The sequence below is a fragment of the Pholcus phalangioides genome, unplaced genomic scaffold, assembly GCF_987345545.1.
Source record: "Pholcus phalangioides strain wild (caught in Gottingen) unplaced genomic scaffold, Ppha-v1.0 ptg000009l_1, whole genome shotgun sequence".
NCBI lineage: Eukaryota > Metazoa > Arthropoda > Arachnida > Araneae > Pholcidae > Pholcus > Pholcus phalangioides.
Genome location: NW_028301602.1, coordinates 46,367,589 through 46,381,915, shown reverse-complemented (window position 1 = coordinate 46,381,915; position 14,327 = coordinate 46,367,589). Strand labels below are relative to the sequence as shown.

Genomic DNA, 14,327 nt, shown 5'->3' with positions numbered 1-14,327 from the left:
TAAGGATATACTCTTTAATAAGGAAAAGTTTTCCATCGAGAAATCAATTTTACAAACTATCTGGGCTTGTCAATGCTAAAATAAGATGCTTTTATGCAGACGAGATATCTCGTCATTGCCGCTTAATGGGCTAACATAAATTCATAATTAATTGCATAGCAACTTTTTTAAAATTATAAGTATGTAAATACATAAAGGTTATACTTTCAAAGGCACATAACTTTCTCTGTTCCGGCAATAATGATAGGAACCGAGAGACACTCCGGCTCTACCACACTAGGTGATGTAAGCACATTGTCCCAGGAGAATTGGCGAAACCTAACCATTTATTGATTATTTAAGAAAATAACGCCTTCTATCACCGGAGGCTTGAACAAAATTTATGTACATGGGCAGGTGTATAGACCATTCATGCACATCTCCAGTGAACAAGTGTGAAAACTATTTATAATCGCAAAATAGTGATAGAAGTAAATAAATCACATATATCTTCATAATCAGAAATAGTTCTTGTGACTGATACAATTTGATCAGCTTTTTTTCTGGGATTTTCATTGGCTACTTTTGAGATAAATCTGATTTTTCAATATGATAAATCTTATTTCTGTTCAGGTTGAACATATTATTCAATATTAAATGGCACTTGAGATTGATGCAACCAAGAATTGCTTTGGTGAAGAAATTCATTTTTCAAGAATGAATATGTGATAATGTTGGGAAAAGAATGGAACCAAAAAATTGATAATCATTGGTATAACAAAAAAAAAAACAACCCAAAACTAATACTGCATAAATGTACACAAACCTGCATTTTTAACCTTCTGTATTGTTTTTGTGCTATCATGCAGCGTACGAAGGATTGAATTTTTGTAATAGCCCATTGTTTTTTCATTGTGTATCGCCTGACTAATGCCCCTCGACATCTTGCCTATAATACATAAAAGAAAAGAAAAACTTTTAATAATTGACGTAACAATATAAAGTACTAAAAGAGATATATCAATTCATAAAAAGTTTAGGAAACCTACCTGTAAAGCCACTATATGTCCTCTTAGATGCTTGAATCGATGTGAAAGTATACGTGAACGTATAAGAGCCTGAAGCCGTTGAAAGCCAGTGCGCATCTACTCAAAGAGAAAAGGGCAAATAAACAAAAGAAATGAATATGTACTTTTGATTTAAAGTGTTTTTTGTGTGTGGCTAATTTCTAATTTTTATTTAATTAATAACACTATGTAACAAAAAAAAAATTTTCGCTTTATCCTTCGGTAGAAGTTGTTATTTTTGTGTTTGCTTGGCCTGAATAATCATGAAAATAATGATTATTTCCCTCACACTTTGGTTTTGTGGTGAGCGAGATCAATATTTGTGAATTGGTCATTTACCATTGGCTGACATGAATGTTGAAAATGACAAAAAAAAAATTCATGTGTATGGATTACCGCAGTTTATTATATGTCGATTGCTCAGAATAACTATTGTGTTAATTTTCATTTCCGAAAATTAATGATTAATAAACAACTTTTCAGATTTAAAGTGTGTTTTATTGCTCCTTGCATTCTATAAAACAAAAATCATCAATATAATATGTTCGTCAGAGAGACAAATGTTTATGAATAGTGTATCTCCCATGCATGTTTATGAATCTAGGGTTAATATTTATATCAGCCAATTATAAATGACCCATTCACAAATACTGAATTCCCCTTAGCACAAAAAAAGTTTAAAGCATAAAATTGCGGTATTCAGTCTTTTTTAGGTGCATGACATCCATGCACATGCATAGAAAATAATAGTTTGTATGTGGCTACTGATAAAACCATTAGGTTTACCCACACATATGGGACCTATGATGTTTAAGATACATAAATATGTATAATTGTCAACCTAAAGTTATTCATTGAAATAGGATACTATATAACGAAGAAATCAGATGTGAAATTTGTTAATTAAAAAGCAAGCCTAATAAAATTGAAAAAATAATTTTACTTTTAAATTAAGAGAACACACATCTACTAAGCTATTGATGATGGATTATGCCAGCAGTTCTCAACCTTTTCTGACTCGTGGAGCCCCTTTTCGGTGTATAATTTCTATGGTGGAGCCTTGTTTGAGTAGAGGAGCCCTTTTTAGTATATTATTTATGTGGAGGTACCCTTTAGGCTTCTTTTTCGTTTATAAAATTTATTGATTTATTTTATTACCCTCGAGTTGCCGGTGGAGCCCCTGGGAAGTGCACACGGAGTCCCAAGGGCTACGCCGAGCATCGGTTGAGAACCGCTGGATTATGCTAAAAAGACAGGGCCATAACTAGAGAGGGCAAGGGGGGGGGGTAACTGCCCCAGGCGACAGTTTTAGGTGGGAACAAATAACACCATTACAAAATTATTGAATTTTAAAATTGTGGGGGATGGCAAAATAATGTTTGCCCTAGGCGGCAAAAATCCTAGTTACAGTCATGTAAAAAGACAAGGAAAAATAGTTGTTGTTGAGATATTTAAATATGAAGCAACACTTGCCCATATGTAACGTTGTTTCTGGATGTAGCCTCGCCAAAATCTTTGTATGATGATGGTACAGTGACGCAAACGTAAGAATCTGCGACGATAATACCAGCCTCTGATAGCTTTCTGCAAAATAAGAATCTTCTTGGTGAGAACTCTGTCTCTCTCCTGCTCCAGAAACAAATCATGAGCATCCTAGAGTTTGGGGATAAAAAAGAATTGTATTTAGTAACTAATATAATCTGAATGTCAAAAAATAAGAGAAAATATTAGAGATTTAATAAATTTATCAAATATTGTTTGTAAATTCACAACAACTCAACCACATCTTTCTACTGATTATCTGAATCAAATTAAATTCATATACATAAAATGGATTTCCTGTGTGTGTCTGTTCTCTATACAGATCCACAATTTTAGACCGATCGTCGCCAAATTTTAACTTGAACAATATATATAGGCTACTTTAAAAGTTAGTCAGAGCTGGGCAAATACCCAAAATGGGCGAAAAACTGTCAGGCAACAATGGCTCTGGGGCCTCAACAATCACTTTCAGAATGTTTACTTTGGTTACAGTGGTTCCCTAGCAATGCGTTTCAGGCATGTATATGCCTTTACAATGGTTTATCAATTCTTTATTGCTGCCAGCATTATGTATAATAGTTCATGCCTTTATAATGGTCTGTCACTTGTTCAATCCTCCCAGTAATTGAAGAAAGCCCAGGCAGCGACAGGTATTATATACAGCTAGTAATTATATAATAAAATATCACAGCATTTATGTTGATTTTTGAGATAAATTTTTCCTAAAATTAATAGAAAGAAATGCATTTAAAGCAAAAAAAAAAAAAGCAACAATCTACAGTAAAACCTTGTTAAGTTGTCACCCTGATAAGTCGTCACTCCGGTTAAGTCATCATTTTTCTTCAGACCCTTCCAGCTCTCATAGACCACAATGTTATTAAACCCTCGTTTACTCATCGCTAATTTCGGTTAAGTCGTCACTATGAAAAAGTTTGAGAAAAAGAAACAGACTATTTTTATGGCTCCCATTAAAAAAAAAGTTTGTTAACAGCATTGCCATATGCTTAAAAGTCACCATAAAATCCTATATACCCAAATGGAACAAACAGTTTAAGTAACAAAAGTTACGCTGGGCTGAAGTTCATTTGCCGAATAAGGTTTTTGGAACGTTAGGGACTGTTCAAGCTAGATCTAATTTCTGCCTGGGCTCCAATGGAGAAACTGGACAAACCGCGAGACACCCAAGCTCTGTTGCAAGAAGCAACGTAATCACTTCGCCCCCCACAAGGGGCGGGATCAGGGCATCTCCGGAAAAACCAAAATTTATTGATATGTCAAAGATTACATATAGTGCAAAGAAATCAAAAATTATGTAAATCGAAGAATCAAATTAATCAAGTTAAAGTCAAAGTGCAACGAGCACGGATAATAAATAATCATAGAAAGCATGGACTCTACTAATTTAGGGCTTGAAATTTAAACAAAATATCTTTGTTGAAAAAAATTAGACATTCTTTCCCAAGTTGAGGTCTTCTGTTTACTTTTCCCTGCCCAAGTCAAAAGTGTTCGACATTACTTTGTAGTTGTATCATGAACTACTGATGAAGAATTCAAACACTAAAATTAAATTTGATGTCTATGTAAAATTAATGTGCAATAGAGAGTTCTGATAGGAAGAAAAACTACTTATTCAAACAGTTGCTCTGTTAGTCTAAATTAAAAATTACTAGTATAAATCAAAGAGTACCAGTATATTTTAACACAGTAAGTTAAGTAATAAGAGATCAGAAAAGGTAAAAAATTTCTATTATTTTTTCTTTTGCTATTTATAAATTTTATTAATATTGTTATTTTGATTCATACTTTAATAAATGTCATATTATTTTAAATTTATACAATTTTCATAACATCGCACATTAAAACTGACGGAACTCCCCTCAAGTCGTCACTCCGCTTAAGCCGTCATAATTTTTTGATAACTTGAGGTGACGACTTATCGAGGTTTTACTGTATTTTTTTTCTTTTTTGGAGTAAAACAAAGATTTTGAATAATTTTGGAAATCTGATCTAAAGAAATACTTTACAATTTAATGGTTGATTACCACAATAAAAATCATAATGAGATAAATAAAGAAAGTACTACTGTATTATTATCAACCATTTATACAGTATACACACGATTATTAGGGCTGGGAATATATTAAAATTTTTAACTGGTTAATTAAAAAATTTTTTGACTGGTTAATCAAAAAATTTTAATTGATCTATTGAATTAGATATTTTAAAATGCTATTGCAGTAGAACCTCGTTTATCCAAACATCAATTTTCCACACATCTTTTCAACCTAACTCATCTTCAGTTTTCTATAGCCAATGATGCTGAACAGTTGGTATTTTCTTGGAACTTGAATCCTCTTATCTTCCAACTCGATAGCTTCATTCCATTGTACAATAATCCACTTCCAAACAATTGTACATACTATACCTGTGAACTACAGATGTAAGTAGGGGTGGATCCGAGTACAGTTTATGTAGTTATAAACGATTGTTATGTAGTTATAACGATTCACAAGCAAACAAACGTGTGAATAAGAGCAGCTTCATCTGCCATCTTTTTTTTTGTGTCTGATGAATTCTTCTTAATCCTATGGGTATGCCTTAATGAGAGGGAGGAGTGCATCTTCTTGACAACAAAAATAGTTCTAACACGGTTTTTGTAGGGGTGGGGGAGGAGGTTATCATTTCTTGCTAAATTTCAATTTATTTCTTTGCATCATCAAATTAGTTTCAAAATCGATTTTCCGAACTCCCTTTGGTCTCGATGTGTTCGGATAATCGAGGTTCTACTGTATTTTCGAACAAACTTATTGGGTAACTTTTTTTATCAATTGGTGCTACAAAAATATTTTTCACTCACCTGTTTGCTGGATGTAAACAAATATCAAAGCAGATTCATAAATCAAGGCTGCATGCTTGAAGTAATGCAGAACATTTTTGTCAGATCCGGGAATGTCTTCACTAGGATCTTGTAGAAAACCAGTCATTTTATGTTAGTTGCTGACTTTGAAACTATTTTTGATTTTTATACTGTTACTTTTCTCCCCAGAAAATGCTCCTAAATAGTGGTGGAGGAGTGGGAGGAATGTCTCCATTTGTTCTCTTTCCTTTCTCTCGCAACTCCTGTTTCTCCCAGGCCTTCTTCCCACTCTTTTCTCCTGAACCTTACAGGGTTCAAACACCTAGGCATTTCTCATGCTTTTGTACACACATCCATTAACTACACCTTCTACACACTTCCAACTCCTCCTAACCAGATTATGGCTCACCGCTGTCTCAATCATTAACGCATGACAATGAAGAGATTTTAGCAGGTGGTCAAAGAAGACCTGCGCCATGCTGGAAACTGTGCATGTATGTTTTTTGAACCTATTGTGAAGTTTATTTCTGTGTAATGCTTGTTATGTGTAGTGCTGCCATCTGTTGTAATTTTTTAAACTAAGAGTGAAGTGTAATAATTAAATAATTGTATCATTGTAGGCCTGTTGTTCTCTGTGGCGAGACTTTACAATGGGAAGATTGGCTTGCATTCATGCCTCGAAGTTGGAAACCACAGGAAACCAACTTCAGCTGACCACCACGTGGTATCAATAGGGTTTGAACCTGGGTCTTTGCGATGTAAGTTCATCACTATGACCACTTGGCCACTACAGCGGCTACACACTTCTTTCTTTCTTTTTTTCAAACGGAACACAACTCAGGTTTATTGCCATCTGCAATTTATTACTTAGCGAGTTGTGCTGGAAGTTAAGGGTGTATACCAAACAATCTGAGTGCATCTACTTTGTGTCTGATTTTTTCAGTGTTGCCATCTATATTTCAGAAGTGAAGTGTACTGTATATACACATATTTGTACTGTTTTTAGGTCTGTTGCTCTCTGTGGCAAGACTTTTTAATGGGAAGATCGGCTCACATTTGCACACACATTTCTAACTACTATTACTTTACCACACACCAACTCCAGTCATATATCGCCATACTGCAATTTCCAACCAGTGTAGTGGGGTGGGTAATGAGGACTCCATCCATCGGTGGTAGCCAAATAGGCATATAACCTCGATAGGTAAAGAACTTCTGACGTTCTATGCTCGGATTTGAACCCACAGATTTTGATGGTAGCCTTCATAGTGGAATATAAGCATACACACTTCTAACTGTAAATACATCCCTCACGTGTTTTAAGATGAACCAAACTATTCTATTATATTCTAGAACAGCACCCAAAAAAAAGGTGACATCGATTGGCAAACGACATAGATGATTCACGAAATGTTTGTATACATCATTCACAGTCTTGATTTCCATGACTCTGACCATTCTGTCATCAGTCATCACCTCGAAAGACTTGAGTCACTCGGGCCAAGTGCTACTTGAAGGGATGCGTGACTTCTTTCAGGATAACGAGATTGCCGACGGCTATGTTCGATGTCTAAGTTTCCACTTCATCCTTAGTTGAAGATTGGTCAAATATTCCTCGGACCATCAATTCCAGAAATCTCTTGGCAATTTTTGAATCTTGGCCCATTTGGCCTGTAGACCTCCCAATGCTTTACCATCACCTTCAGGTACGGCTGTCATTGGAGTACCGATGAGGAAATGTCCGGGAATCAAAGCTTGCAGCTCATTTGGATCTTGGCCAAGTTGAGTTGGTGGTGTTGATTTCATGCACACTTTAATCTGGACAGTCACAGTTGCTAACTCCTTGAAAGTTTGTGTGAGAGCACTTCCTTTGCACGTTTTCAACACATAAAACTTTAAACATTTGACGTTGGATTCCTACAGTCTTCCAAAGTAAGGTGATAATGGTGGAATGAAGTGGCAATTGATTTTTTCTTCAGAGATAACTTTCTGCACATCTTGAGATTTACAGAGTTTGAACTGCACTTTTAAATAATTGGCAGCACCCTTGAAGTTAGTGGCATTGTCGAAATACATACCTGTGGGCCTCCCTCTTCTGCATATGAATCTCCTAAATGCTGCAAGGAAAGCTGCAGTACTTAGCTCTGACACGATTTCAATGTGAATTGCCTTTGTTGTGAAGCACACTGTGGGGAATCGGTCAAAGCTGACTACAGGATCAAGATCGTTAAGGATACACAGTTAGTTGGCTTTGGAACGCACTGATGAATGGCCATGCTTGTTGTTGAGATAGGAAAGTTTTTTATATTAATTTACTATGTAGTCCTGCCGTATAAATTTTAAATAAAATATATTTTTCATGAAAGGTGTCGTCACTCCTCCTGCCATCCACCACCTATAATTGGTTACAGCGGACGTGATCTAGTCATGAGTCTCAAATATTGTTTATACTGCGCAACCTATATATATATATGTTTTTGCAAATCTCTACTCGGATCCTGATCCATAGTGAGGAGTTAGTCAACTTGATCAATCTGATTGAAATTTGATTAACATTTTTACTACAATTTAATGATTTTGATTTTTTTGACAAAACCAATTAGAAGTTAGTCACTGATTTTGAAACTACTTTCAATTTTCATACTGTTACTTTTTTTCCCTAGAAACTGCTCCCAAATATTACTGAAGGAGGTGGGGCTGTTGTATCCTGAATATGAAAACTACTGTTCACAGTGGAAACAACAAACTTTGGTCTTGTTTTGTAAAACTTTGATCACACGTAATTTAAAACTGAAATAATCACCAGTTTTGCTGGATTGACTTATATTTCCCCATCGTGAAAAACTGGATACATATATAAATATTGATTCAAGTATTTTTAAATATGGCCAATTCAATTATATGAATTGTTACATCTAGGGATACAGTTTAAGACTTCTAATTGGTTTAGTCAAAAAAATCATGAAATTGTAGTAAACATTTTAATCAAATTTCAATCAGATTGATCAAGTTGACTAACTCAACTGAAATTTTTAACTGTTTAATAATTGATCAATCAACTGACCTGATTAATCGGACCAACCCTAATGATTATAGAAGGTAAATACTTCCAAAGTTTTCAGAAACACTGGTATATCCTAGATTTGGATGCTAAATGTTTTGAACTTAAGTTGCAACTTGTTAAATAAGCCTCAGACTCATGTGAGTACAAATGTGTATTAACAAAAGATATCATTTGCACAAAATGAAATCAAATGTATATGACTATGATAAATAAATTAGTAGATCTGAGTCTTGGCACATATTTCAATTTTCATGTAAACATACTTTGAGAAATACTTTGGATCTCCCAAGCTGATAGTCTGTTTTTCCAAGAACCACAGAGCATACTTTCATACATGCTGCCTTACAGTCAATCTTATGAGGGGGCCCAACCCCAGGAATGAGGAATCTGTATCTTTCAGTGAATTCTTTGAACGTATGCCTAATGGGATAACCAGCTCTTCTTATACGAATAGTCTCCATCATTCCAGAGTACCTCAGCTGCTTGCAGCACAGTTCTCTATCAAACATCTAAAAAGAATCAATGGGACTGAATGAACATTACAAATATCAAGTTATACACACACAGAGCACAAAGATAACAATCAGCAGTTGTGTAACATTTATTTTTAAAAAGCAAAAACGAGAATAATACACGTTTTAATGATCCTGAGCTTAAATGAAGACTTTTTCTCTTGTTTCATGCTTGCAAGTCACTCACTGTGATGATGTCTTAACTTTTAAATAATTTGCATATGGGTCTTCATACTGAAAATGACCAAGGAATTCAATTTTAAACATAAAAAAATAAAAATATTCATACCATAGGCTTTTTCAGCTCATTCGGTTTAATACACCTAATGAAGAATGGATGGCATTGACTGAGAGTGCGCATCAATGAATCCAGTGACTTTTTAAACTGAGCACTTAATGTTGGGGTTTTCTTACGCGTATCTGTACCCTAAAAACACAAGAAAATGAAGTAAGAAAAAGCATTTAAAAAAAAATTTCAAAAAAAGATGCACTATATAAGCACAGCAAAATCAACCAGAGCTCAAACTACTAATATGAACATTGCCAAGGATTTTTTTTGTTGCAGACACACGTACGTTAATGTATATCAACACAAAAAGAAGAAACTTACAAGAAAGCATTAATAATACAAGTTTAAAACATACGGAAAAATTGTATCTATATAGCGTCAAGGGACATTTGTTCCTACATTTAAGACATTTGTTAGCATAAATTTATAACTAAAAATTATTTGATGGGAGAAGGTTACTTTTTAGCATGTATTCATGATTTGTTTGAGTGATAACTAATACTACATGATTATTCAGGCTTACTAAAATTATAAATGATTAGTGCACTTTCAATTACTCAATTCTTACTCTAAAATATAATTTTCTGATAATCAACTTACCATTCCGATTTCATGGACAAAAAGATTTTGAAGAAATTTGTTACTTGACACTTGAATGAGATGTATGAGGTCAGCACTGAAGGTGTCTCGGTTCTTCTCAAGAAAGCCTGAAATATAATATATTGTGACACAATAATACTAGGAAGGCAATGAAGAAACTAATATATATTCATAAAACTTATGTAGTAACATTTATAAAAAACTTATTTTCACATTAGAAAAGCATGTACTAATTAGCTATGCATAATAAGTGCTTAGCCAGTACAGAGCTATAAAAACATTTTACGAACGTTGGGAATTTTCAGAAAAAATCATATGAATAGCATATGTCTCATATGCTCAATCATATGTCTCAAAACTGTTAATGCTTTAATGTTTAAGATTTTTACATTCCTTTTTTTTCCTCACCAGATTCTTCTATAGCTGATTCATGTAGAAGAATTCGAATAAGCATTTATGGCTAGACAAATACATGGCAGCAAATTCAATAAGTCCAGAACATAATGTAATACATCAGACAACATAAATAATCTTTAATCAGTTCACTGCAAAAATGTGAATTAGGACAAACTAACCTCTTGTGTCATAGAAAACAACTCCAGCAAAATGATTCAAGCCAAACGATGTGTTTATATCAGATTTTGGCTTCAAATAGTTCTTGTTGTTTCCATGCATCTTGTGGAGCTTGTTTAGCAATGTTTGATCAGTGCCCTGAAAATTTCACCAGGTCAAAGAAAAACAAATCAAAAACCCTTCAATTAAAACTTAATTACAAGGATTAAGAGATGTTCCATTATTCAAACACTATCAGTATCCCAAATAAAATAATAAATTACAGTTATTAAACAACTGTATTAATTTAGGCCTATATTACTGTACTTCTATTTTTCTACAGGTGTTTGTTTCATTTATGTTTTTCTTTCTTTGGCACAATCACTTGAAGAACAAACTAAAATTAATTTGTGTATTTTTTAAACAGAAGATGGAAAGTGAATTATAGAGTGGCTTAGTGACTTGGCATATGAACAACTGGCATAAGAACCATCTTATAGAAGTTGTAAATTCAGAGGCTATTACATATACGGTATGGCAGCTACAAAATTTCAGAGAAAAACTATTTGAAATACTTTGAGAGAATAGGAAAATAATAAAAAATGAAACATATTTAGTAGATGTGAATATTAAATAGCATAAAAGTAAACAATATTATGAATTTATACCAGGTTTGATCAATTCAATGAACTCAAAACTTAACTTTCAAGACATTAAAGTTTAGTTTTTTATTATACAGGGGAAAAAGCAGATGAAGACATTCACACATCTATCAAACAACAAAGAGAGTGAAAGATAAAATACTCTTGAATGACCTCTGATAAAAATATCATCCAATCTACAAATGACGATTATTTAAAATGTTTTCCCAGCACCATGTTCTGCAAAAAAAATTCAGGAAAATGACAAGATTTATTTAATATACCTTTGGGAATTTACTTTCTTCATCTATCAATGCCATTATGTTCATAGGCTTCACAGCAATAAGATCAAGAGCCTCTTGGTTATCAACAAACTCAATGTGCTGCCAGTTGATAGCTTCCAAATTATATTCCTCTTGTTCAAGCTTGAAAATGTGACGCACAAAAAACTGTTGCAAGTTTTCATTTGCGTAGTTGATGCAAAACTGCTCAAAACTATAAATATAATTTAAACATTAAATTTTCAAACACACTTGCAAATAGATCAGTGCTGCAGAAGAAATTCTTGACTTAAAATAATAAGTAAAAAAATTCATTTTTTAGTATTTACTGGAAAATATGTCATAATTTTTTTTTTAAATCAAACTCATTACAATGTCATTCTTTGATTTAGCTAGCAATCCATAACACAAATAACATAAAATGACTCTAAATAGTCAAATTCTTTTAATACAAGCATGATTAACCCTTTAAGCAGCAATTAGAAATCACTAAACCTCCCCCCCACAAAAAAAAGAATTATATATCTCTTTTAATGAAGTATGCTTTCTTCCAATTTTCAGAAGGTGCAAACTGAGAGGCATGGGGAAAAATTTTCTACTGAGAAAGCAACTTTACAAAATATCTCGGGTTGTCAATGTTGAAATAAGAGGCTTTTATGGAGGTGAGATATCTTGTCAATGCCACTTAACCCTCTGACTGCTCAATTTGTGGACCAAAATTGCTTCAAAAATTGTCTAATTTTTTTTTCACTCAAAAAGGGAAGTTTGAGCGGTAATACCACGTGCCTTCAAATGCCGCAATTTAGTGGACAACTAACGACATCTGTTGGCCAAAACATAAATGAAACGTCTAATACTGTATATAATTTATTTCAGTGGTTAAACGGGAAAAAAATGGGATGCGCTCCTCAATAAAGGAAGAAAAACACATGCCCGCGGAAATCGCGGGATGAGCAGATTTTGCTACATTTGAGTTGCCCGTGGAAATCGGGGGATGAGCAGCCAGAGGGTTAAAGGGTTAATATGAGATCACAACTATTTTGAGCATATTTAAAACAATATCTGGTTCAATATTTGCAATTATGCTATGACTAGTGATTGAATAAGAAGTATGGTTATATGAGCTTTTTTTTTTTTTGACTTGCGATGCAAGCAAATGTTCTAAGTAAAATTAAACATGCCGGAAAAAAAAATCCAGGAGCACTGAATTTTTTTAAAAACTTTTTTTTCTTAGTATGTAATAATTTATGAATTTTACATTATGATTTTGACTTCTCCATACTGTACTAGTGTTTTTTCAAAAGTTGATATATGCTAAGGGACTCTCCAAGTGTAATTTGAAACTCTATATCAGACAAAAGATATCATATAGCATCAATGCATGCAACATGAAAGTTTTTGGTTCCTCATATAATATTGAATGATAAATCTATTTTCTTAGAGTAAAGAAAGATTTTATTTAAAATTGACTGGCATACTTCAAGAAGTTTTTTCTAGCAGCACAGCATCACATAATGCAAGGGTTGTCAATTCACTCAGACCTAGAGTAGCGAAGAAGGGGATCTCCCCTTTGGATTTCCTTATACCTTTTTTGAGGTTGGATAAGTGAGAGAATTCTCTCTCTCAGATTTCCCCCCCCCCCCCAATTTTTTTTCATATCTCGTTTCCCTTTCGATTTTCTTCGTTTAAATTGCAAATTCTTCAAAAAATCACTTCTCATATCTTGATTGTATACTTTTTTCTTCTACCTGCTGCTCTATTCCTTCAGCTAGCAGCTGTAAATGCAGCTGTCATGGTCCACCTCTGTAAGAGGTAGCTGGCTGTAAATAATTACAGGATGACCTGCTGCGTTGGTTGATTAGATTCACTCAGTGCAGAAGCAAGAGTCCTTCAGCAGGTGCTAATTAAAAATATATTATACACACATGTATCCAACAGTTTAAGACGGATTGCTCTGTCCTCAACTTTTGGACATGTGTTTCAATATAATTTCATATGGAATTGGTAAACAATTTACTATGATGCCTTATTATTTATGTTTTTAATTTTTATAATGATACTTAGTATTTTTCTCATCTTTTATTTTGCCATGGATATAACAAGTAGCTAGGATATAACAAGCTAGCTATACAAGCATATGCTAGATTCATAACTCGTATTAACCAAGTTCAACTATAATTTCTTTTTATCATACTTAAATGTGAAAACTCTTTTGTCAATTAAGAAAATACTCATATTTTTTATAATGATACTGATTTTTTATAATGATCTACTCTTATGAATGTCTGCAATTAAAAAGCTTGAAAGACATATAGAAAAAAAAACCATGCTTCACACCTATTCACTGTGAAGTTTTCAAATCCAAATATATCCAAAACTCCAATTGATGTCCTATATCCAGTTGTGTGCTTGGGTTTATATATTGCTGAATTGATTTTATTTACAATCCATACAAACATTCTACCATAAATTCCCTTGACAAAAGCATCACGAACATCCACTGACTGGAGTGTACTCATATTTGACACAACAGCATCTCCATGAGCAAATATTGTCCTTGTTGTGAGAGCATCTATCAAGTGCATGCTATTTACCTGTAGAAATGGGAGAAAAACCTTGAATTGAGATATAAAAAAAAGCCCATAAAATAAAATAAATAATAATATTAATCTATTAAAAGTATTTGCAATTCACTCAGTATAATAATTGATAATGTGTAACTGCCCATGCTTTCTGAATATATCTGGAGCATTAAAGGAGTGATGGGATACACATAGGATCAAACATATATCCCTTTGCAATGGTTTGTCACTTCCTTACTGCTCCATGCATATGGAAAAAGTCTGGGCACATCACCAGGCATTTCCACTGGTTTTATATACAGTGAAACCTCGCTACAATGATACACAATATAATGATGAATCCCTTCTACAACAATAATTT

The 14,327-nt window shown here is 33.5% G+C and overlaps 1 protein-coding gene across 3 annotated transcripts in view; it reads right to left on the bottom strand.

The window, feature by feature from the left end:
* Positions 1 to 14,327, bottom strand: part of ck (unconventional myosin-VIIa ck) — a 64,704-nt gene that overhangs the window by 38,963 nt on the left and 11,414 nt on the right. For all 3 annotated transcript variants that reach the window (XR_016193224.1, XM_089236399.1, XM_089236400.1), the window contains exons 11-19: positions 13,722 to 13,978; positions 11,388 to 11,598; positions 10,486 to 10,621; positions 9,911 to 10,017; positions 9,311 to 9,448; positions 8,773 to 9,018; positions 2,520 to 2,699; positions 1,029 to 1,124; positions 806 to 928 (exon numbers count right to left, since the gene is read on the bottom strand). Coding sequence is in view for 2 of the 3 variants with exons in the window: in XM_089236399.1 (XP_089092525.1) it covers positions 806 to 928; positions 1,029 to 1,124; positions 2,520 to 2,699; positions 8,773 to 9,018; positions 9,311 to 9,448; positions 9,911 to 10,017; positions 10,486 to 10,621; positions 11,388 to 11,598; positions 13,722 to 13,978 (1,494 nt within the window). In the remaining variant the exon portion in view is untranslated. The remainder of the gene's footprint in view (positions 1 to 805; positions 929 to 1,028; positions 1,125 to 2,519; positions 2,700 to 8,772; positions 9,019 to 9,310; positions 9,449 to 9,910; positions 10,018 to 10,485; positions 10,622 to 11,387; positions 11,599 to 13,721; positions 13,979 to 14,327) is intronic.